At 63.3% G+C, this 22,251-nt stretch overlaps 1 protein-coding gene across 1 annotated transcript in view; it reads left to right on the top strand.

The window, feature by feature from the left end:
* The first annotated feature begins 10,268 nt into the window (after positions 1-10,268).
* Positions 10,269-22,251, top strand: part of REXO1 (RNA exonuclease 1 homolog) — a 22,131-nt gene continuing 10,148 nt past the window's right edge. Inside the window, exons 1-2 of the mRNA XM_007460356.1 lie at positions 10,269-10,473; positions 20,174-21,900. Coding sequence (XP_007460418.1) covers positions 10,317-10,473; positions 20,174-21,900 — 1,884 coding nt within the window. The 5' untranslated portion in view covers positions 10,269-10,316. The remainder of the gene's footprint in view (positions 10,474-20,173; positions 21,901-22,251) is intronic.

Genomic DNA, 22,251 nt, shown 5'->3' with positions numbered 1-22,251 from the left:
GGGGCGGGGGGGCAGGCAGGCCCGGCTTTGCAGAGGAAAATCCGTTTATGGGGAAGGGATTAGGATCCGGCAGAGGGATCGAGGAGGGGGGCCGCTGTGTTGGAGGGAGAGCGGTGGGCCACCGCACGAATTGGGTGGGAGGGGCAAGGCCCAGGACTTGGGGGACAAGAGGCGGCTAGGGCGACCCCTGTTTGCCGAGCGGCCTAAGGGGGGGTGGTATTCTTTGCTGAACAGGCCCCCAGGAGGAGAGGCAGACAGGGAAACTGAGGCCCAGAGGGAAAGTAGCCACCGCACCCCCCAGGGCTGTCTGAGTCAGCAGACCCCACCTCTACGCCTCGCAGAGCTGTGAGCGCCCCTAGCGCGCCAGGTGGGGCGCAGGAGACTGGTGGCTTATCTGGGGGGCCAGAATGGGGCAGTGCCAGGGCGCGGGGTGGGGTGCGAGTGCCCAGGACTGCCCGCCCCCCAGCCCCTTCCTCCCGCAGCAGGGTGCAGCGAGCAGCTGGGACTGCTCACCGTGCCGGTGCCCTAGCTGGGGGGTGGGGGAGGGTGCCCCCAACCTTGCAAGGGGTGATAACCACCCCCCACCCAGGCTCCCTGATAAAGCTGGCCCAGATGGCCCGGGAGTTGGCACACGATACCAGCCTGAGGAGCTGGCCTCCCGGGGAGGGAGGGGGGCCACCCTCACCCAGTCCCGTTTCCAGAACAGCGGAGCTCCGGAACACACATGCTCTGGGGGGCCTGAACACACAGGCACTGAGTGGGCCATCACCCCCGATGCTGAAGATGCCAGTCCGGGTGGGGAAGCAAAGCCAGGGCAGCCTAGGTTCCCCGGGAGGGAGGAGAGGTGTGGGGTGGCAGGTGGCCCGCTTTTTATGTAAACGGGGGTAGTGGTGGCTCCTATCTGGGGGGCGGGGAGGTAAACCAGATGACGCACCAGCAAGCTAGCTGGTTAGCTGCTGCTGGAGCTGTAGCAACCTGAGTGCCATTCTCGGGGCTTGTAGACGCTTTCCACGCATGTGTTAAGCACCCACGGTGTGCCAGGCCTGTGCTGTCAGCTTTATGGTCAGGTGGGGGGGCACATATCATACCCAGGAGAGACTGAGCATAAGCATAAGAAAGCCGAGAACGGGGACAGTGGGGGGGGTACCCCAGCGGGATAAGAAGCGTCTGCTCTGAAGGGTGACGTTAGCACAGAGAAGGGACGGAGTGATGGGGGAGAGATTCCAGGCGGCGCGTGAGGAGCAGCTACCGGGGCTGCAGAGAAGCGAGGCCACAGTAAAGACTTCAGCTTCGACTCTGAGCCAGGGAGCAGAGCGCAGGCTGGGCGGCCCAGGCACCCGCCGATGGGCTGCCGCCTCACTCCCGGCCTGAGCTGGGGGCTGGAGCCACGAAGAGCCGGGGGCGGGAGGTTGGACATATTTTGAAAGGGGCTCTGATGGGATTTGCTGCCAGGTACCACGTGGGGAAGTGAGGGCCTGCAAGACCCCTGCCTACGGTTTTGGGTGGCAACCGCAGAGCAATTGAAATGGAAAACCTACATGAGGGGCGGGGACAGAGAGAGAGATGGGGGTGGCTAATGTCTAGGGAGTATTTAAGATCACAAAGCAGATGAACTTCGCACGGGTTGGTCTTTGTTAAAGCCATCAGGATGGCCAGCCGCACGGGGACCCTGTGCTCTGACCCCTGGACCTCACCATCAATTTTCAATCCTTTTGGCTGTATGGCCATACTGTCCTTCGCGGCCTGCTCAGGCCTATCTCCTTTGGGAAGCCCCCTGCCCCCGCACCTGCTGCAGTCCCAGCCTTCTCCAGCTCTCCTGGGATGCTACCTTACCTGGGCCCCTCCCCCGGTGCAGTCCACCTGGTAGGTGGGCATTTACGCAAGGGTTGGCTGTGGGCCACGCACCCCCCCCTCTTAGGTTAGTGATGACCTCAGGAGGTCACAGTGAAGGTCAGCTGTCAGACCCTTGGCCCCCAGCCCCAGCCCAGGGAGGCGGGGCACTGTCCCCCGTGAAGGCCGAGCACACTGAGCCAGGCCTGGCGCACAGTCGCCAGGACCTCCTTTCCGGCCGTCCTGAGCTCACCCCTAGTCCCAGCCCAAGTCAGAGGGTCAAGTCCACCGCAGCCCCGCCCACCGCATCCTCCTCCGGCACCCAGGTGGACTCAGCAGACAGGCAGCTGCAGCCGGGCATGCCGGCTCTGAGCCTCTGAATGTTACCGCCCTTCCCGGCCAGAGGACTGAGAGAGTGGCAGGTCCTGGCATCCTGCAGGCATCTGCCCGACGTTGTGGGGAGGGAAGCCTGCGAGCCCCGGGCCGCGCCACCCACGTGTGCACGTGCGCTGCGCTACCCAGCAACCCGGCGTGGGGCGGGGTTGGCAGGCGGCCAGCCGGCGAGGCGACCCCCGGCCCCGGCGGGAGCTGGACCACGTGAGCGGGGCCGGCTGGGGCTGCGGATGTCCCTGCCGCCGCCGAGCTACGTGCGGCAGCTGTGTTCCCGGCGGCTGCAGGCGTCCGGCCCCTGCGGGCACTGGCACCGCTCTTGCAACCTGCTGGTGGCAAAGTAGAGCTGCGGGACTGAGGGAGGGGAGGGCAGGGCGGGAGGCGGGCCCCGCTGCCCTAAATGGGGAAGTGAGCCAACTGTGGGGCGCACCCGTGGCGGGCTGGCCCCCCTCTCCCCCCCTTCTCCCCCGCCTGCGTCCTGCAAGATGGCGACAGGGCCGCATGCCCCTCGGAGGGGCGTAGCTCCCCCAGGCCCCGTTTGCTTGGAAGCCAGCAGCCCCGCCCCCAGACTTAGGCCCTCGGGACCTGTCGGTTCCAAGTGGGGTGGGGGGCTGTTTTGAGCCCCGTGATTCTATGGAGGACGTCCCCGCTGGGGCCCCTCCCCCAGCGGCTGCGGACTCTGCCTGCTGGATTGTTGCAGGGGAAGCATGGGGTGTGTGGGGGGGGCAGCCCCAGGAATTTGGGGCCACCTGTGGTCTTGGACAGTTGCTCCCCCCCAGCACCATGATTGTGGCCTGTGACCCCTGGGGGAGGTGGCACCAGCGCGTCTGGGTCCCCAGCCTCCTGGGGCCTGCCCTCCCCCAGCCGTGAGTATAACCGACAGGTATCCCACAAGAAACTTTCTGGGGAAGGCTGTTGGCCTTTGACCCCCCCCTATTCTGCCTCGCTGGTGGTGTCCGAGTGCGACCAGGAGGAAGGGGTGGGGGAGGGGAGGTTTTAGTCCCGCTCTCTCCTGGGCAGCCCCTCTGAAGTCCACTGGTGCCCCTCAGTGGTTCGCGATCCCTTCCCCCTCCCAGCCCTCTCCCCAGGGCGGGCCTTGAGCTTCCAGAGCAGAGATGTCACTGGGTCACCCTGAGAATGCAGGTTCCCCCCACCCCACGGCTGCGGGTCTGTCCCATGGCCCCCACCTCCGGCTCCTGGTCAGCTGTGCACGCCCCCACTAGGGTGCTGCTTTTCAGGTGCTTCTCTGATCCTCGGCTGAGGACACCCTTCAGTCTGTCTCAGCACCTCCCCCACCGGTGGGCGTGTTTTCTGAGGCAGGGTTAGCCTGGGTCACCGCAGTCCCCAGTGCTCGGTGTGGGCCTCCCAGTGTGTAACCTACCCTGACCCCACTGTGGCTCCCCCTCCTGCCCCCCAGCTGGCCTCCCCCTCTTCCTCTGCTGGGTTCCGTCCAGTGCCACGAGGGGCGACCCTGCCCACGTGTCCACCCTCTATCCACCCCCAACACACCCTGCAAACCCCCTGGGCATTGGGCAACACAATGCCTGGGGATTCCAGGGTCCCAGGTACCCGGCGCTGGGTCCAGAAGGGTGCAAACTCTTGGGTACTTCACGGCCCCCGGGCCTGGGGCGTGGCGGGGGTCCCCCTGGGTCGGCTGGGGACACGCTGACAACACAGACGTTGATGTGTTGATGAGGGGGGTCGGGCGACCCTGTTCCGGGGCGGAGACCCCCCCCCCCCCCCGGGATTTCCTACTATGATCTTCCTTTTACAGATGAGGAGACAGGCTTTGGAAGCAAAGGGGGTGAATGGCAGGGGCCGGGGGGGGGGCCCCCCCCCCCCCCCCCAGGGATGGGCGGGTGGGGACTGGCAGGCGGGGATGGCGGTGGCCCGCAGGGGCAGGATGGGCGAGGCCGGCCTGGCGGTGGGAGGGGTCTGCGGAGGAAGTTGCCGGCGGCGGCCCGCCCCTCTCCTCCCCTCGCCTTTGCTCCGCTGGGGCGGGGCGAGTCCTGGGCTGCCTTGGGCTCCGCCCCTTCCCGCGCCGCACCCAGGGGCTGTCCCTGTCTCGCCTTGCGTCCTTCCGCACCCTGCGAGTGCGGCCCCGGGGTTGGCCGGGGTTGGGGGGGTCCCTTCACATGTCCCTCTGCTCGTAGAGGGGCCACGAGGGTCAGCAGTGGCGTCAGGCACGGGAAGCTGCCCAGACGGTGCCCCCCACGGGGTGGTCATTTCCAAAAGGAAGGGGCTTGACTGGGATCGCGAGCACCTGGGAGCCCCCGAATGCCCCCACAGGAAGGGCAGAAGGGAGTTTCGCGGGACTGGGGACGGCAGGATCCGTTTGCATAAGAAGCCTCTCCGAAAACTCGACGTGCGTTCGGAGCGGACACGTGTGTGCCAAGTACACAACACCGAGGTGGCGCCTTCCTGGGGGTGGGGGCGCACGGGTGCGCGGTCCTGGGAGAACGCGGTCTCTGTAGATTCTCTTTTCAACCCATGGCAGCTGCTCCCAGTCTGATTACCATCAGTCGTAGGAAATAGAGGGGAGAGTATTCACGGGGCTTCGCGAAATGAGTTGGGGCCATTTTCTTTAAACATCTACACGTTTTAAATTCACGCCCAGAATTCAGCCTCTAGAACGAGGTGGGGAGGGATGAGGCAGATGACGAGGATCCTTGGGGATCTGATGGGACTTCCTCCTCTCCCTCTCTCCCCCGACATTGACCGCTGTCTGTCTGTCCTCCGCCTCCTCCGCGCAGGTGAGCGCCCCTTCGCTTGTGACTGGCCGGGCTGCGACAAGAAGTTCGCGCGCTCCGACGAGCTGGCCCGCCACCATCGGACGCACACGGGCGAGAAGCGCTTCCCCTGCCCGCTCTGCTCCAAGCGCTTCACCCGCAGCGACCACCTGACCAAGCACGCGCGCCGCCACCCCGGCTTCCGCCCGGAACTGCTCCGGCGCCCGGGCGCCCGCAGCACCTCGCCCAGCGACTCGCTGCCCTGCAGCCTGGCAGGCAGCCCCGCGCCCAGCCCGGTGCCCAGCCCGGCTCCTGCCGGCCTGTAGAGCCCCAGTCCAGCCGCCCTGAGCGCGCCCCCGCTGGGCCTGGGCATGGAGCACCAGCAACACGCCTGCTGTCCCGGCCCGGGGCGGGGAACGGACTGACCGCCAGCCCGGCCCCTTCCAGTGTCCCCCTGAGGGCCCCCCAAGATGCCCTTGCCCCCTCAAGAAAACAAGGAGGGGTCTGAGACTGGACTGGGGTCATCCGGGCCTTGGAGTTTGCTCTCGGGAGGGGTAGTGGCCCTGTGTCTGTATATAGCCATGATCGTTAACTCTCTTCCCAGCTGTTAAACAGGGACCCCGGGTGGGTGGCCAGAAGGCGTCCCCCTTCCCCCTTCGCCACCTCCCTGCTTTGAGGGACGTGTGGGCCTTGGGGGGAGGTGGCCCAGGAAAGGCACCCCCTAACCGGTGTTCACACTTGGTCCCCAAGCCCCTCTGTCCAGGTTGGGATGAAGTATGCAAAGAGCCATAGGTGAACCAGGGGTTACCGCGGGCTGCCTCGTGTCCCCCCATCCCCCGCCCCGGGAGCCCCTCACCCCGCCGAAAGCCATTGGAGACGTTCAGGGAAACGGGGGTGTGGCCCGGCCGCCCCCATTCGGGTACTCAATCTCAGGTGTCCACAGGTTCTGCCCCACTGCTCACGGGAGGGGCCCCTCAGCTCCCCAGCCTCTAGGGCTGGGTGGGTGGGGACTGGGGAGGTCGTAGGGTTTCCATAGGGGTACTGGTTTTGCTTCTGAGACTTGGGGTAGGGAGGGAGAGAAAGGGGGTTCTTCCAAAGAGCAATTTGATTCACGGTGGGGGCGGGGTGCGGGGCGCGAATATCACCGGATGGGAGTTACTGCAGGCTTATTTATTTTCCTCTGTCTGCTGGCTTGGGGGGCTGCCCTGCCCTGCTGGGTGGGTGTGAGAGTGTGTCGGTGAGAGAGACTGGGGGGAAGCTGGCCCCCAGTTCGGATGGCCGGCTCCCCTCTCCTGAAGGGGAAGAGTCCCCGACTTTGGCCTTGTGCAGCATCACGTGACAATCAATCCCTCCTATTTGGGACCAGGCCAGCCTTCGGGCGAAATGCACCCCTTCCCCGCCCTGCGGATGGGGGTGAGGAGGCCCCGGGCCCTTGCTCCATCCTGCCCCGGGCATGGCCACTGGACCAGCGGTTGAGGTCCCGCCCACGCGGGTGGGCGGGCGGGAAGTGGGAGGGCTGACCCTCGAACCCCCTGGGATAGCTCGATTTTTTTGGACCGGGTAGAATATTTTTTCAGGCGCCAATCTCTTCCTTGATCTGGGCCCCGGTGGGTGGTCTGTTGTCCTCAGGCTTTGTGGGTGTGTGGGGGAGGTCCTGCGTGGTCTGAACTTAGGATGAGGAGGGACAGATGTCACGTCCCCTCCTGGTGTCTTCCCACTGTGGCTGCGGTTGGATTTCATTTTGGACAGAGGGACTGAAGACCCCGGCCCTGGAATGGGAAGGGACCCAGGCTCCCTGTCCCATACCCTGAAAAGGCTTATCCCGCCTTTGGCTGCACGAGGTCTGTGGCACCCCTCTGTGTTCCAGAACCTTCCCGCCTCCCAGTTGGCGGCTGGGGCGTTTGGATGGCACTAGCGTGGACCGGAACCGGCCCTGGCAGGATCCAGGGACAGGTGCCTGGGGTCCTGGGGAGGGCGGCGGGGCTGCGGAGGATCTTCCCGCGGTGGTGAGATGCCTTAGTCCAGGGGGCAGAGGGCGGGCCCGGGCCTTGTTTCCCTTTGTGTCTGTCTGGACGCCCCCCTCATTGTCCCAGCCCTGGCCGGTGCATGTCCGTGGGGGTTGGACTGTGGTCTGAGGACCCAGGGAGCTGAGAACTTGTCCCTGACCCCCCTCACCCCTCCGTGTCCAGGGGTCTGGAGGGACCGATGGTCATTGGGGTCTGGCTCCAGCCATTTTAGCAGTGGCCTCTCGAGGTGTAGGGGGTAGGGTCCCAAGGGATTTGTGCTTTCGGGTGACCCCCCTCCCCTTGCCCTGCCTGGCCTCATCCTGGTATTTAATTAATTAAACATGTCTTTTTTAAACCCGATTTCCAGAGCCTTGTGGTTTTTTCCGTCGCTGGTCCGAGCCGGTGGGCCCTCTGAGTCCCTCTGTCCCCCTCGCCAATGGGGTCCCCAGCCTCCTCTTGGGGAAACTGAGGCAGTGGGCTAGTGAATTCGGGGACCCGGTGGCGGTCTTGGCAACGCCCCTCCAGCCCCAAGGTGCGGGGAGGGGGCTGCCCTCTGCGGCGTGTGCTGCAGTCCAGCGGCACCCACGCCTCGCGCAGCTGCGCCCCCAGCCCGCCTTCCGGCTCGGTTACCCGGCAACCGAGGCGCGGTGACACGGCGCCCGGGGGCGCCCGCTGCCCGCCCCCTTCCGGAACCGGGGGCGGGGGGAGCCCGCGCTTCTCTAGACTCTAAAGGACTCGCGGTCTCGACAAGGCGCCTCCCCGGGGGTTCCTCTCTACCCCTGCCCGGCTTCTGTGCTCATCGTCTGGCCGCTCTTGTATCGTATGCCTGCTGTATGCCGGCTCCCAGTTGAGAGGGCAAGGGGCCTCGGGAGCGTTGAGAAACTGGTGAGGGCTCTGAACCCCTTCTTAGGAAAAGTGCATCCCAGGTTCCAGCGGTCTCCGGAGCCCGGAAGGCGTGTGGGGGACTGCGGTGGATGGAGCGCGGACCCTCCCCCCGGGTTTCCCCGCTTCCCGCCCCCGGGGAGGCGGCAGACCCGCCATCTGGTGGCCTCCCCTGGTACTGCACCACCGTCTCCGGCCCACCCCTCCCCAGGGTCCTGTCCTTGGGCCCGCCAAGGTCGCCCCAACCTGGGCACGGGGCCCTCGCCTTTACTCGAGGGTGGCCTCCCTCTGGCACTCCCCTTGCTCCCTTTCTCCTAGAATCTGGCCCGAAAGCCCGCAGGTCTCGCTTCTTGTTCGGCTCCCCTTCATCACTGCAGCTTCATCTTTCCAAGTGTACAGGCCAAAATCTTTGGGGTCACCCGTGACTCCCCTCTTTGTCTCACCACCCACATCCAGTCCACCCTGAAATCTCCCTAGAGCTCTAACTTCAAAACACATCCAGAATCCACCCACTTCTCCCCCCTCCTCGGCCTCCACCTGGTCCCACCTCATCATGGCCCACCTGGACCAGCGTGGCCTCCCCTGTGGTCCTTGACTCCCATCCTAGCTCCTGAAAGTCTGTCCATCCTGTAGTGGCCACAGGGCGCGAGTGAGCACCTGTACCAGGTCCAGTCCCTCCTCTGCCCATAGGCCTGCAAGGCTCCCACCTCCCTGGGGGTAAAAGCCCATGCTCTCCCCGTGGCCCACAGGGATCTGCACGACCTGCCCCGTCCCCTCCCTGCCCTCCCCTCCTCCCTCTCTCCCCCTGGCTCACTCTGCTCCAGACACATGGACCTTCTAGCTGTTCCTCCAACATGCTAGGCCCGGCCCTGCCCCAGGGTCTTTGCACGCGCTATGCCCTCTTCCTCGAAAGCCCCTCCCCCAGATGCCTGCTTAACTTCCTCATTCGCTTCCTTAGAACTGCTCAAATCCCACCTTTCCCATAGGACTATGTGAACCACCCTTTGTCCCAGCCCCCTACCCTGTTCTACTTCCCCGGCATAGCACTTTTTACCTTGTATCAAGATATTTACTGATTTCCTGTTGTCTGTCTGTCTGCATCTGTAATGCTACAGCCACCAGGGTGGGGATCTTTGCTTTGTTCAGGAGCCCACCCTCCTGTTGGCAATGGAAGAGAGGCATTGAGAGACCCCTGGGGTGAGGGGTCTCAAGCCCATATGTCTGCAGGGCCAGGTGGCCGAGGTAGGGAGAGAGGTGGGTTGGGAGAGGGGGGAGGTGACCTGCACAGACTACTGCCTGCTCACAGGAGGATCCTTGGTAATTGCCAGCTGGTGGACAGGCTGGGAATTGTAGTTGTATGTGACATCTCCCTACATTTTAAAAATGGGCAACAGGGCTTCCCTGGTGGCGCAGTGGTTGAATCCGCCTGCCGATGCAGGGGACGCGGGTTTGTGCCCCGGTCCGGGAAGATCCCACATGCCGCGGAGCAGCTTGGCCCGTGAGCCATGGCCGCTGAGCCTGCACGTCCGGAACCTGTGTTCCGCAACGGGAGGGGCCACAACAGTGAGAGGCCCATGTACCAAAAAAAAAAAAAAATGGGCAACAGGCAAATTTACATCATTTGAAAAACTAGTACTGAAACAAAACTGGTACTCAGATACACACATGTTCACAACAGCACAATCCACAGTAGACAAAAGACGGAAACAATCCGAATGTCCATCATCTGATGAATGCATAAAATACGATTTAGGGCAGGGTCTTGGTATACAGTAGGTGCTCAATATTTGATGGACAAATGAGTGAATTGGAACAGGTCTCCTCTGGTAGACCTGGGGATTAGACTAGTGACAAGAGTCCAGGTGGGAGAAATGAAGCGCTTATTGCCAGTCAACCAGGGAGGAGTTGAGTTTCAGAGCCTGAACTGGGTAACTCAGGTGAGGGTTCCCAGGTGCAGGTGAGATGCGCCCGCAGGACTCGAATCGACCCGCAGAGGGCGCTTTAGGGAGACAAGCTAATAGAACGCAAATTGCATGCAAATAAGCCGCAGCCGGGCCGTGTGGGGCGTTTTTTTTTTTGATCAGGCGCGCCTTGGGCAGCCCAGGTGCCGCAGGGGCCTGGGGCTGAAGATGGTGCTTCTGCCGCCACAGAGGCCCGGGCGGCTGCGGCGGCAAGAGACCCGGAGGCCGCAGGCAGGGCAGCGTGCGCCCCCCATCACTCCCCCCGCAGCCGTCTGTCCCAGGCCAGGGGTCCGTGACCCACCTCGGTCCCGCGGGAGCAGCCGTTTCTGATCAGGCGCACTTCGGGCAGCCGCTCCCGGGGTCCCTTGCGGCGGCGTCCCGGGGGCCTCCGGGGACCTCGGAGCAAGATGGCGGCGGCGGCGGGGTCCGTGAGCCGCGGGCGGCGGCGACCGCGGCGCCAGTGAGGGGGCCCGGGGGCCCGGGCGGCTCCGGGCCGGGGCCCCGCCGCGGGACGGACCATGCTACGCTCCACCGGCTTCTTCCGGACCATCGACTGCCCCTATTGGGCCGGGTCGCCTGGGGGACCCTGCCGGCGGCCCTACTGCCACTTCCGGCACCGCGGGGCCCGGGGCCCGGGCTCACCTGGAGAAGGCGGAGCGGCGCCCCCCGCAGCAGGTAATGTCTACGCGCCCGCCCCGGGCTCCGTTCCCTGGCGCAGGCCTGGACCCCAGCGCCCGGGTTTCCATGGTTTCCTGTTCCCCGTTCAGCCCTCTCCCTGCATGATCGCGGGCTTCGTCCCCCCAAGCCGGGACCACCCACCCCTGGGCCCAGTGCCAGTCGCGGGACCTCTGTAAGCCACCGTTTCCATGAGTGTAAAACGTAAACAATGGGAGGACCTGCTCTCCTAGAGGTGTCGCGAGGGTGGAGCGCCCGGGGATCGGGAGATGAACGCGGCCGACAGTGGTCTGCAGGCCCGGGACTCCTGCCCGGGGAACCGTTCCCGCCGCCTCCCCGGCCCAGTGTGTTGGTTGCAGCCGTTATTTATTTCCGCGCTTCCTCCCCCGCTGCGCCTCTGCTCGTGGCCGCTCCTGTTTACTACAGCGGAGTCGAGAGGGTCTTGTTTAGCGGCCGGCGACTGTGTGTCGAGCCTGGTGTGTCATGCCAGGGTTAGGGAGTGAGTCAAACCCGGTTGATTGTGTGTTGTGTGTGTTTTGGGGTCGGGGACAGCCTTCCGAGAGAACGCTCAGAGACTGCGCATCCCATCAGTGTGGTGATTATCAATGTCATGGCAGAGTTCGGTGAGAGCTGTCAGCGGGCAGGCAGTGCTTCTCGTAGGAAGTGTGGGCCTTGAGCCGAGACGTGAAGAACGGGGGCAAAAAGAGGGACATCACAAGGAAAGGCCCGCCGGGAGGATCGAGTGTGGTGTCATTCTTTCCGAGGGGAATTCAGGCTCCTGCTGTGGCCCCTGTCCTCCGGGACTGGCTCCCCCTTTCCATCAGGGCCCAGATTTCCCCCATAAGGCACTGGTCCTTGTCTCAGAGCCTTCTTACTTGAAGAGAGGGGCGTCATTGCTAGGATGAAACCATAGGGCTGTTTTCTCAGTTTGCCAGAAAAAAAAAAAGGTAGAATTTTTTCAAATTTCCACTGTAAATTTGCTCAGACCACTGGCCCCTGTAGCCCATTGTTTGCTACAAGGTCGGGCTCCACACCTGCGTTGGGCTCCGGCCTGCCTCTCAGGAACCCCTCGAGGAGGGAAGACAGCCGTGCACACAGGTGCCTGAGCTTCAGGTCTGGGAGAGGGGAAGGGGGTGAGTGGGAGGCCTTTCGGTGGTCACCCTGTCACAGGGCAGTTTCTCACAACATCTGTTGAGTTATTGGCGCGGTGTGTGGCGTTCTGTAAAGAGCCCCTGGTGTCTGGGTTCCTCACCGTCGGGACAGACCGGGCGAGCCGGCTCCCTGAGACCCCGGGACTGACTCTTTTGCAGGCCCACAGGTGGCCTTCCAGCCGTCTGCGCTCTGGGGCGCTGACTTCTCTTCCCGTGCATTCCTCTCCTGCCAAGTCGGTCTCTTGATTGCTTCCTACACCACAAATGGCCATTTTCCCAAAGGATCGTTTTTGATAATCCATTTGGTGATGTAGCCCTGTCTGCTTCACTTTCCCGCAGGAAAAAGTGCAGCTGCCTACCCCTGACCCCAGTGTGTCTGCATTTTCCTTTTGCAGGTGAGAATAAGCAGCCCTCTTCCCATCACGGAGGGTGGGGCCTGGGGGGCATGCTCTGGTTACCTTCTGGTTGAGGGCTGCCTCGCCCTGCAGAGAGGCAGGGGCAGATCCCAGCTTGGCCTCTTTCTCGCTGCGGGGTCTCTTTGACACTCTCTTTCCTCCTCTGTGGCGTGCTCGTGGGCCAGGGGGAGTGTGTGCCTAGACTTCCCCCACCCCTTCAGCTCCCCTTGCTCCAGATTTTGACAAACCCACTTCCCATTGGGCTTGAAGAGACTGCAAAAATCCAGGCTTTGGGGGTCCGCTTTTGACCAGATAGGCACGGCCCAAGCACAGGTGCTTTGGCAAGGGTGGGCTGCACAAGGATGCTGAGGTGCTGGGTGATGGCCACCTGCAGGCAGGATATGGGGGTCCCTGTGTAGCCCAGCACCTCTGGCCTTGGGTTGATGGCCTCCTGAGGGCTGGGTGGGCATCCCGTTCTTCCCGGCCCTCAAATCTGCCCTCCTGTGCTCCAGGGTCCCCACCTTGGCACTCAGCTGGGGGATGCCCAGTTACCACCACGCACCCTCAGGCGTGCTCTTTAACCAGTGGTAGGGATGATTGTCCCCATTTTACGGACAAGGAGACAGGCCCAGAGAGGGGAAGCCACACACCTGTGTGCACATGGCTGGTAAGTGGGGGACACAGGGTTGATCTGGACTGTCAGGCCCTTGCCCTTCACCACCGACGGCTGCTTCCTGCTGCCTGGCACATGTGGGACCTGGGCACCTGGGTGCCCATTACATGTGTGCTCAGTGCTGTGCCCTGAGGCTGGGAGGTAACAGTGAGATCTGGGAAAGACAGTATAGCAGGGCCTGAGCACTGAAACCTTCCAAGGATGGTCTGGAAGGAGGCTGGAAGGTGGGGGTGGCCCCAGCTGGGTGGCAGTGACAGCTCCCTGGGCAACCCCCTCCCCGGGGTCTCAGATTTAGGCCTCGGCAGCGGCCCCTTGTGGTCTGGAATCCTGAGAGCAAGCCCTGCTTCTCCAGGGAAGGTCGCAGCCAGGAGTCAGGCAGGGAAGGGAGGATGCAGCCAGAGAAACGAGTGCTTCCAGCGGAGGGTGGGTTTTGTTTGATTTTCTCCGCGAGCTGACTTGGAACAGGAGGGGCCAGCAGCCCCTGCAGTATCGCTGCCCCGGGCCGCTGGCCACGCTGCCCCTTAGCTGCCTCCCCCGTGGGCTGGGTGCCAGCAGCTTTCCCACTGCCCTGATGACAGTGCTTTTCTCGGTTTGATACTTTCTCTTCCAGAGTGAACTGCCATGTGCACTTCCCTCCCTCCCCTTCCTGGGAGAGAACTGATACTGAGAAAACCTCAGCAGAGAGCAGAATTGCCTTTGTGTCTGGAGGCCCAGCCAGGGTACTTGAGGACCTGGGAGGGATTTTCCTAGCTGGTTGTCAGGTGTGGTCTTTGGTCAGGCCAGCCAGAGCCTCTCACTTCATCGGGGGGTCGGGGGGAGCTATGAAGAATAGCAGAAACTGGGGACATGGGGGGTTATCCTCTGGACCAGTCCTGGGCACTTTGGGGTGTGGAGCAGCCTCCCTGGCCACAGCCCCTCAATGCCAGCAGCCCCCCAGTCACAACATGCACAGATGTCAGATGTCCCCAGACGTGGCCCAGTGTCCCCTGGGGGGGCGGGATCACCCTGGGTGAGACCCCCTGGTCACAGGCTGCTTCTTGCTGAGGCCACTTTTTTTAATTTAAAGTCTCCTCCCTGCCCCTCCCAGGGAGCTGTGTGCCCAGGTGCAGCTCCAGCCCCCAGGCTCAGAGGACAGAAGCTGTGGCCTCCCAGAGGAGGGGCCTTCACTGCCATCCCGCGGTGGTTCTCTTCTATTGTTCTTGACTTTTTTGTAAAGAGGGAGCAGAGGAGAAGTGCTGTTGGATTTTCAGAGCAGAGTTCATCTCTTACACCAGGATGAGAAGAATCTAGGTTGTGTTGGTGGTTCAGCCCCACCCAGATGCAGCCCTTGTCTTCGGGGGCAGTGTCCCAGCCAGCGGCGGCCTGGACACGTTGTCTCTCCATTCAGAGCACTTTTTTTTCTGGACTCGGAGAATGTCCGTTTTAAAACCACTGGAGAATGCCGCAAAGTCAAAGGAAAGATGTTTCGCATGTTGTCGCAAGTCCTGCATCTGCCAGCTTGTTGTGTGTCCTCCCAGCCTCAGAAACAAAAGGCTGTGTGTCTCTTTCTTGTACTCGTGACCCTGCCTCACTGGTGAAGTTGCATTCTTTTGTGGAGGCTCCAGAGACACCAGTGAGGTGAGAGGCCATCCCCAGGCCTGCGGCCCCTCTTCAAGCACTTGGGGAACTTTAAAAACCTGCCTTCTTGCCCAGATCCAGGCTTGGGACATTTGAATAAGGGTACATCTGCCCTTAAAGCTGTTTTTGGTATTTTAGGATTCTTTGCTTCATGTCAGTAAAGCAGTGTCTCTCACCGTGGACAGTCCTGATCCCCTGGGGGACACAGGGCGATACAGGGACATCTGCGGTTGTCATGACTTGCGAGTGCTCCTGGCAACGAGGGGGCAAGGGCCAGGGATGCCGCTCAGTGCCCGCCGGTGCCCAGGATGTCCCCCTTCCCCTACACACACAGACTTTTCCAGCCCCAAACGTCAGTGATGCCAGGTGACATGGAGCATCCTGATCAGTATCCCAGCATCTGGCCCCTTTCGTATTTGAGAATAGGACGGGAGGGCTGGCCACACCTGCAGGGAGCCAAGAACTCTGAGAATCGTCGCCGCCCCAGCTCTTCCGGCTCTGGAGGTGAGGCAGGGCGGCCCAGGCGCCCAGGTTGGGGTGGACAGGGACAGCACCCCGCTGGGAGAGCTCAGAGGACCACGTGGGTGCCCGAGTGTACCCCCCACCCCCAGAGTATCCTCCAGAGAAGAGATGCAGGCGCCACGGCTGGCTTTCAGCCCTGCAGGTGGAGTAGGGCCTCAGATGAAGACCTTTTGGCTCCACCTTCCGTTGTGCGAAGAGCCTGGCATCAGTTACCTCTTCTGCAAAACGGGGTCACGACGCAGACCCTCTACACACAGTGCTCCTCTCTCGTCTCAGCTGTGCTGCTCAATGCTCCTGCTTTGCCGTCCTCCTCCACTCCCATTCTGCCCTCAGAATCCCCCGCACAGGATCATTTCCAGTGACGAGCGAGTGCTGGGTGCACAGGAATTTGGTTTATTATTATTTAAGCTGTCCAAGTGCGGAAGGTAGACTTCTGCTGGTCTGATCTGACTCAAAGCAAAACCTGGAACACTAAAGAGGAAAAGCGCGGAAGGAGGATCATGGGAGCTGGGAGGTGGTCAGGGCAGATCCGGCCGGAGCCCCACAGGGTTGTCTCCTGGTCCCCTGTCCTCCTTGGTGGTGGCAGGTCCTCAGGCTCCTGCGGTAGCCAGTCTGCCCTTTGAAGAAGCAGGCACATGTGCCAGAGGTTTTAGGGCGCTGGGTCCGTGGCTTCCTCTGAGCACTGAGGCTTTCTGTAAAGGGCCATGTGGAGCACCCTGCCCCCGAGGGCTGCACGGGTGGCAGGCAGTGTTGAAAGCCCAGGAACGTTGCTGGGGGAACTGCCCTCCTGCCTGCTGCTGTAGTTGCTGGGGGGAGCAGGACGGGTGGCTGATGGACCCGGGTGCTCTGGGGGCTGGGACTTGGCCATCTCACAAGCTGTGGCCTCAGCCTGGGCATGCACGCAGGCACGGCACAGCCTCTGTGTCATCCGTAAAATCAGGAGCTGGCTCTGGGGCCCTCCAAGGGCTCTTCTGGGTCTGTCTGAATTCAGTACTTATCTGGGGACCAGGCTGTGGGGACTCTGCAAGGGAAGGAGGGGTGTCCAGCAGCACAGATAACGGCCTAGAGTCCGGGAGAGCGAGCCGTTGGCACCTGAGGTTGCAGGGAGTCGGGCGAGTGCCCCCAAGCAAGCAGTTACCAAGCTGGGCTTTGAAGGATGAATAGAAGTTTGCCTGGTGGCTGGAAGTGGAATGTCCTCCATTCTTTCTCTGCCTTTGAGGCCTCTGCCACTTGGGTAGCTTCCTGGGGCAGGGGTGGTCTAGTTGCTCTTCTTTGACTCATCCTTGTGTCCTGCTTACCTCTCGTGTGGCGGGATGGTGTCTGTCTTCTCCTGGCCCCCCTGCCCACCCCCTTGTGTGTGACCGTCCCCTGGGTTGGAGGAGTCCCCGCTGATGTCTAATCAGAGCACAAGTGGGCGGGGTGGGGGGTGGGACCACTGTGTGCCTCTTGTCTTTGGAGGTGCAGCGGGGAGGAGGGGTGGGGTGATGGGGAGTCTTTCGGGACCCGGAAAGGATCACATGGCGCTGGGTCTTCTGGGGCAGGGAGCCAGGGTTTGGGGTTAGGCAGATCCCTCGCTCGCCCGCTGCCCTAGACCCAGCCTCCTCTTTCCTCTGTGAAGGGGGCTGACGCGAGCAGGGCGAACGTCGAGATTAAAGGGGAAGGCCTCGGAGCCGGCCGGGTGGGGGTCACGTGCCTCCCAGTGGGGTCTTCACGCTCATGTGTCTGCTCATTTTCGCTTGTCGTTAATTTTACGTGCAGCTAGAGCTTGTGGGCCGGGCGTCTGCGCAGTTATGGAAGGGTGCGGAGTGTTTTCTGGAACGGAGGGGCGTGGTGGGAGCAGAGAGGAGCAGGGGGAAGGCTTGGAGGGGTTGGAGGTGGCCACCACCCCGTGTTGTCCTTCGACCCGCCGTGGGCTCCGCGTGACCCGTTCCCTGAGCGCTGTGGCCCCGAGTGTTTGCTTCTCCCGGTGTGGAGGTGGGGCAGCTGGCCTGGGCCCCGCTGTGCCGGATGCCTGCTCAGAGCTGGTGATCAGAGCTGGTCGGGACTGGGTCACTGGGAGAGTGTCCAGCAGCACCAGAGCCGGCAGTGGGCGCTGCGCACACAGGACTGGGCACAGGGACGGCTGAGGAAGGCTCGGCCCCAGGCGCTGGCCGGGAGCCTTCCCAAGGGGCATCCTTCAAGCGGTGGCCCGCCTGGGCAGGCCCTTGGCCTTGTGGGTGTCCCTTGAGCGGCAGTAGCCGACCCCTCCCTTGCCCTGGGCCGGGGGCAGGAACTTCTGAGAGTGTAACCCCAGCAGCCAGGCCCTCAAGGTGCTTTTTCAGTCATCCCGAGGTTCGCCCCCTTTCCGAAAAACAGCCCAATTAATCTTGTTTACCAAAGGCATGCTTCCCTGGTGCAAGCCCCTAAGGAGCTCCCATTGGCTCCCAGCCAGTTTAACTCCCCAGTAACGGGGAGGCGCTTCTGAGGTGCTCCCACGGCCATTCCTGACCTCTTGAGGGTCACCTGTTGCGTCACTTGCAAAACATTTTCTCGGGGAGCTTCTCCAGTTCCTACCGGTCCCTGAGGCGGAGTAGGGCGGGGGCGCTAGGTGGCGTCACAGATATCTTCTCCACTTGCCCGCCTCCCCCCACGAGCCTCCAGTAGCCTTGGCAGGGGCTTGGGGCTGCAGCTCCAGGGACCAAGCTCTGTGCCCCGCGCACTAGCTTCTGAGCTGCAGGGGGCTGCAGCCGAGCCCCTGGCAGCTGTGTCCTTGACGCGTCTAGACCTGTCTGGAGCTCCTCGGGCTGGTGATTTGGCCCTTATGGTACCTTGGGGACACTGAGGCCCTGGAGGAGAGGGTGTTGGCCTAGACCGGCTCACACCCACCTTGGGCTGTTTCTTTTGCTTCTTGGTGTAGCCTGATGGGGTGTGAGAAGGCAGCCTCCCCTGGGACTGAAAACCCCCCACGCCGACAGAGCTCCTGGAAGCTCAGATCTAAGGGGCTGGGGGCTGGGTCCCAGGGCACCTCCTTCCTCTCCTTGCTTCCAAGGCACAGGCTTGTTTGTGGGGGGATCCCTTTCAAAATGCAAAGTGCAGGGGTTTGAACTCTGCCCTTACTTGGGAAGGGCTAGAGGCACTCCTGGGTGATTGCGTGTTGTCTGTGGCCCTTTGTGACCTGTTCCAGAGCAGGTCAGGGGTGGGGAAGGACCCCCATCCACTTGATCCCCACCCTGCCCTGCCCACCTCTCCTGGGGGAGGGCATTCCCACCAGCTGGGCCCTTGCTCCCGTCCCCCACCTAGGGGAGCCGGCTGGGGTGGGAGCCATCTTGGCCTCAGGAGGGAGGTTGGGAGTGAGGTGGGTTGGGCTGGAGGCCCCCTGAGACCGGCAAGACCCGACCCACCCCTCATTTGAGATGCCTTGTAAATGCCCCCTGGCTTGTGTCCTGGGCCCTCCACTCCGAGGGGACGGCGTGCGGGGGCGCTGGCTCTTCTGTTCATCCGGGTGGGTGGTGGGCTAGGGGTGGGTCTGCTTTAGTGCCTTCAGACCCATTGAGGGTTAGGGTGGGCTGGGAACAGGGCCCTGGATCTCGCTGTTGGGGTTTCTAGCCTTTCCTGTCTGTGGTGCCTTCATCTTGAACCTTGTGGGGGGCAGAGGGCCCAGTGGCTGTGTGTCCTGACCTGTCCCCCACTCTGCCCTTCACCCTGGCGTCCTCAGCTGGGAGGTGGGGGCATGAAGTGACTGCTCCCCGGCACCCCAGTCCCGCTGCCCCCTGTGGCCTCTGCAGCTTGGTTTTACTTCCCCATCTATAACCCGCAGCCTGGGTGTGTCCTCGGTGTTCTGAAGCACAGGTGTACTTGCATCCTTTTTCCTTTCTAAGCATTCTTTGAGAAATAGGTTCCAAGGTACAAGCCAGACAACAGGCCTGCAGTGGGTCCCGCCCCACCTTGGGCCCCCAGACGGCCCAGGCCCAGCCACCGGCCCAGGCCCAGCCACCGGCCCCGGCAATGCCGGGTTCTCCAGTGCTTCATCAGTGATGTGTGCGTTTCCCGGGGCTTCTGCAGCAAGACCCCACTCACCGGTGCCTTAAAACAACACAGGGTTTTTTCTCTGGTGGTTCTGGAGCTCAGAGGTCCAAAGTGGGTCCCCCTGGGCTACAGTCCAGGTGTGGGCACGGCTGATCCCATCTGGAGGTTCTGGGAGAATTGGCTGTTACTCTGCTAACCAGAAAGCACCAAATCGATCCACTTTTTTGTCAGGTTTTACAGATTATGTCTGGCAGACGCTCTAACAATGAACCGTCTTTACATTCTGGAATATTTGAACACGTTATTCCTTTCTCGGAAAGTTGGGCTTTATTTGCTTACATCTTACCGAGAATTTCCGCATCTCTGTCCTGAGTCTCCCGTAAGCTTCGTGTCAACGTGGGTGGTGTTGGGGTTGGACTGGTCTCGTGGAATACACCCTGGAGCCAGGTAGCCCGCCAACCGCTCCGCCACCCCTGTTCAGATTGATACAAACCTAAGTGTGTCCTGTGCCCGCCTTGCCGTCCACCCCACTTCGTGCTTCCCTAACATTGCCCATTGCCGGAATGTCTTTCACGTCGTGGCGCTGTTCCCTGGACATCATCGTGCCTCGCTTCCCCCCGTGAAATGTGCTGTGCTGTCCTTCGTCCACCCCACCCGCTGCCCCTTCCCAGTGTACGCTTCGGGGCTTTCTGTGTCCTCACTGGTACACGCACAGCCGGTGGAGTTCTCTGTGGGCGAGAGCGCGTGTGGGGGACAGAGTCCTAAAGGCGCTGTCACCAGGCAGGGCCATGTGCATCTGCCCGTCCACCCGCTGCTGTGGGTGGGCTGTGTCGGCCCCGCCTCCCGCTCCCTCTCGCACCCCTGTTGCCCCCCAGTCAGGCGTCTGTGCGCCCTGCGCTTTCTGCCCTGGCTGGGTGTCCGGCCTCCCCGGCTGCAGGGAGCAGCGTGGTGTGTCTTCAGTGTGGACTGGGCCCTGGGGGGAAGCCACCCTCTCGCCCAGCTCCCCAGGCCTCGCCATCCCCTGTCCCAGGCGGTGAAGTCCCCGGGATCTTGTGGCCTCCTCTGGGGCCTGGGCTCTGTGCCCTCACCCCACCTGGCAGCCTCTTCGGGGCAGGACCTGCAGGGAGGGGCCCTCTGGAAACCCTGATTTGCTGCTGGAGCCTTGGTGGGGGTCGGCCGGAGGCCTGGCCCCCGGTAGGTTCTGGAGGCTGGTACTCTGCTCTTCCTTGCTGGCGCCTGGGGTTGAGGCCCGGGACGAGGCAGTGACCGGTCACTGGCTCATCTGGCCTGCTGCTATAGCCGCCCGCTCATTGCTGTTTTCTCCCTCTCCATTTCAGGGCTCGGTTATGACCCGTACAACCCCGAGCTGCCCAAGCCCCCTGCCCAGAGGGAGAATGGCGCCCTGGGCAGAGGTGCCGAGCCCCGCTCAGACATTCTGGAGCTGGAGCTGGTCAACCAGGCCATCGAGGCCGTGCGCTCTGAGGTGGAGCTGGAGCAGAGGCGCTACCGGGAGCTCCTGGAGACGGCCCGGGAGCACGGCTCGGCCGAGGCCCCTGCCCTGGCGCCCCACGGCCCCACTGCCGGCCTGGATGGGGACACCTTCCCTCTGTCCTTCGAATACAACCCTGGCGGCCATGGCCTGTTAAGCCCTGATGCCAGCTACCAGCCCACGCCTCTGGCCAGCCACACCGAGCCTGGCACCAAGTACTCGCTGGCCTCTCTGGACCGGGGTCAGGGCCATGGTGGAGGGGCTGGTGGCACCCTGGAGTACGTCCCCAAGGCCGTGGGCCAGCCCCGGCGGTATGGCCGCCCCGTCTCCAGCGGCAAGTACGTAGTGGACAACTCCAAGCCATCTACAGACCTGGAATACGACCCCCTGTCCAACTTCTCCGCCCGCCTGCTCAGCAGGGCCAGCACCAAGGACGACAGGGCCCCCAAGCGGCCCCGGGGCTCCCGCGGCAGTGAGCCCTACACACCTGCACCCAAGAAGCCCTGTGACCCCTTCGGTGGCTGCGACGCCAGGTTCTCAGACTCTGACGATGATACCGCTGCTGCTCCGGGCGACAGGCCCGCCACCGCCAGCCCCCCGAGAGCCCGAGCGGGCCCTGAGAGCAAGGCCCCGGGGAAGCCGGGCTCTAGGGAGGGCCCAGAGCCTGAGGAGGGCAGCCTTCGGGAGACCAAGGAGATGGCCGTGCAGTACGACGTGGGGGACCTTGGTCAGCCTGCCAAGGGCCCAGGCGGGCTGCCTCCTGCCAAGCCCAGCTCCCCGGGCAGGGCCTCGCAGGAGCGCAGCAGCCCCAAGGAGGGGAGACCCAAGAAGAAGAAAAGCGGGGGGCCGCCAGCCGCCGGCCGCAAGGATGGTGTTGGGAAGACAGGCAGGGGTCAGGATGGAGAGCATGGGAGGCCAGCCGAGAAGCCCTGTGTGGACAGGAGGGGCCCGCGGGCCGGCAGCCCCCGGCACAGGGCGGAGCGGCCCCAAGGGACCAAGAAGAAGCCATCTTCAGCCACTCCGGTGGCCAGCTCAGGGAAAGGCCAGCCCGAGGGGCCGGGACCGCGGCCCAGCCCCGCACAAGGGGCCGCCCACCAGCTGCCAGACAGGACGGGCAGGAAGACCCCGTCAGGGAAGCTGGCACAGCGGAAGGCCCGCTCGCTGGATGAGGGTGCCCCCCGGGGTGCCCCCAAGCTGCCGAGGCGGGCCCTGAGCCACGCCGAGCTCTTCGGGGATGAGAGCGAGGACGAGGACCCGGGGCCCGAGGCGCCCACCCCGCGGCCGCCCGCCCTCCCCAGCCTCAGCTCCAGCTCCGATTCGGACTCGGACTCCAGCCTGGGCCTCTGCGGCGCGCGGGGGCCGCCCAAACGCCTCAAGGCCTCCCCGCCCCCCTCGGCCAGCCGGTCCTCCCCTCCCCCCCACTCCTCCTCCTCCTCGGGGGCGGGCTCCGACGTGGGCTACTCGGCCCTGGAGAAGGAGGTCGACTCTGACTCCGACCCCATGGAGGAGTGCCTGCGCATTTTCAACGAGTCCACCGCTGTCAAGACGGAGGACAAGGGCCGCCTGGCCCGGCAGGTGAGGGCGGGCTGGGCTTGGGCAGCCGGGCTCCTTCCCGGCTTCCCCCGTGACTGGAGTCCCAGTGCCCTGTGGAGACGGCTCGCTCAGCGTCGGCCTCTCAACTCGTTCAGAATTCAGGACCCCTCGCTGGCTGCCTGATGCCCCCCTGCACCCCGTCCAGAAAGAGGACGCTGGCTTATGGCCCACCCGGCGGGGTTCCCACAGCAGCCTTCTGAGAGCATCCTGGCCAAGGGGTATCAGGCACCAGCATCCCACCTTCCCCAGCCCTCTCTCCCCCGTGAAGCGTTGCTTCTCCCCTGCCTCTCTTGCCACTCCCCTCCTCCCTCCTTCCCCGGCTTCCCCGTCCGC

The sequence above is a fragment of the Lipotes vexillifer genome, unplaced genomic scaffold (genome assembly GCF_000442215.2).
Source record: "Lipotes vexillifer unplaced genomic scaffold, Lipotes_vexillifer_v1.1 scaffold225, whole genome shotgun sequence".
Lineage (NCBI taxonomy): Eukaryota > Metazoa > Chordata > Mammalia > Artiodactyla > Lipotidae > Lipotes > Lipotes vexillifer.
This window is presented reverse-complemented; position numbering and strand designations above follow the sequence as displayed.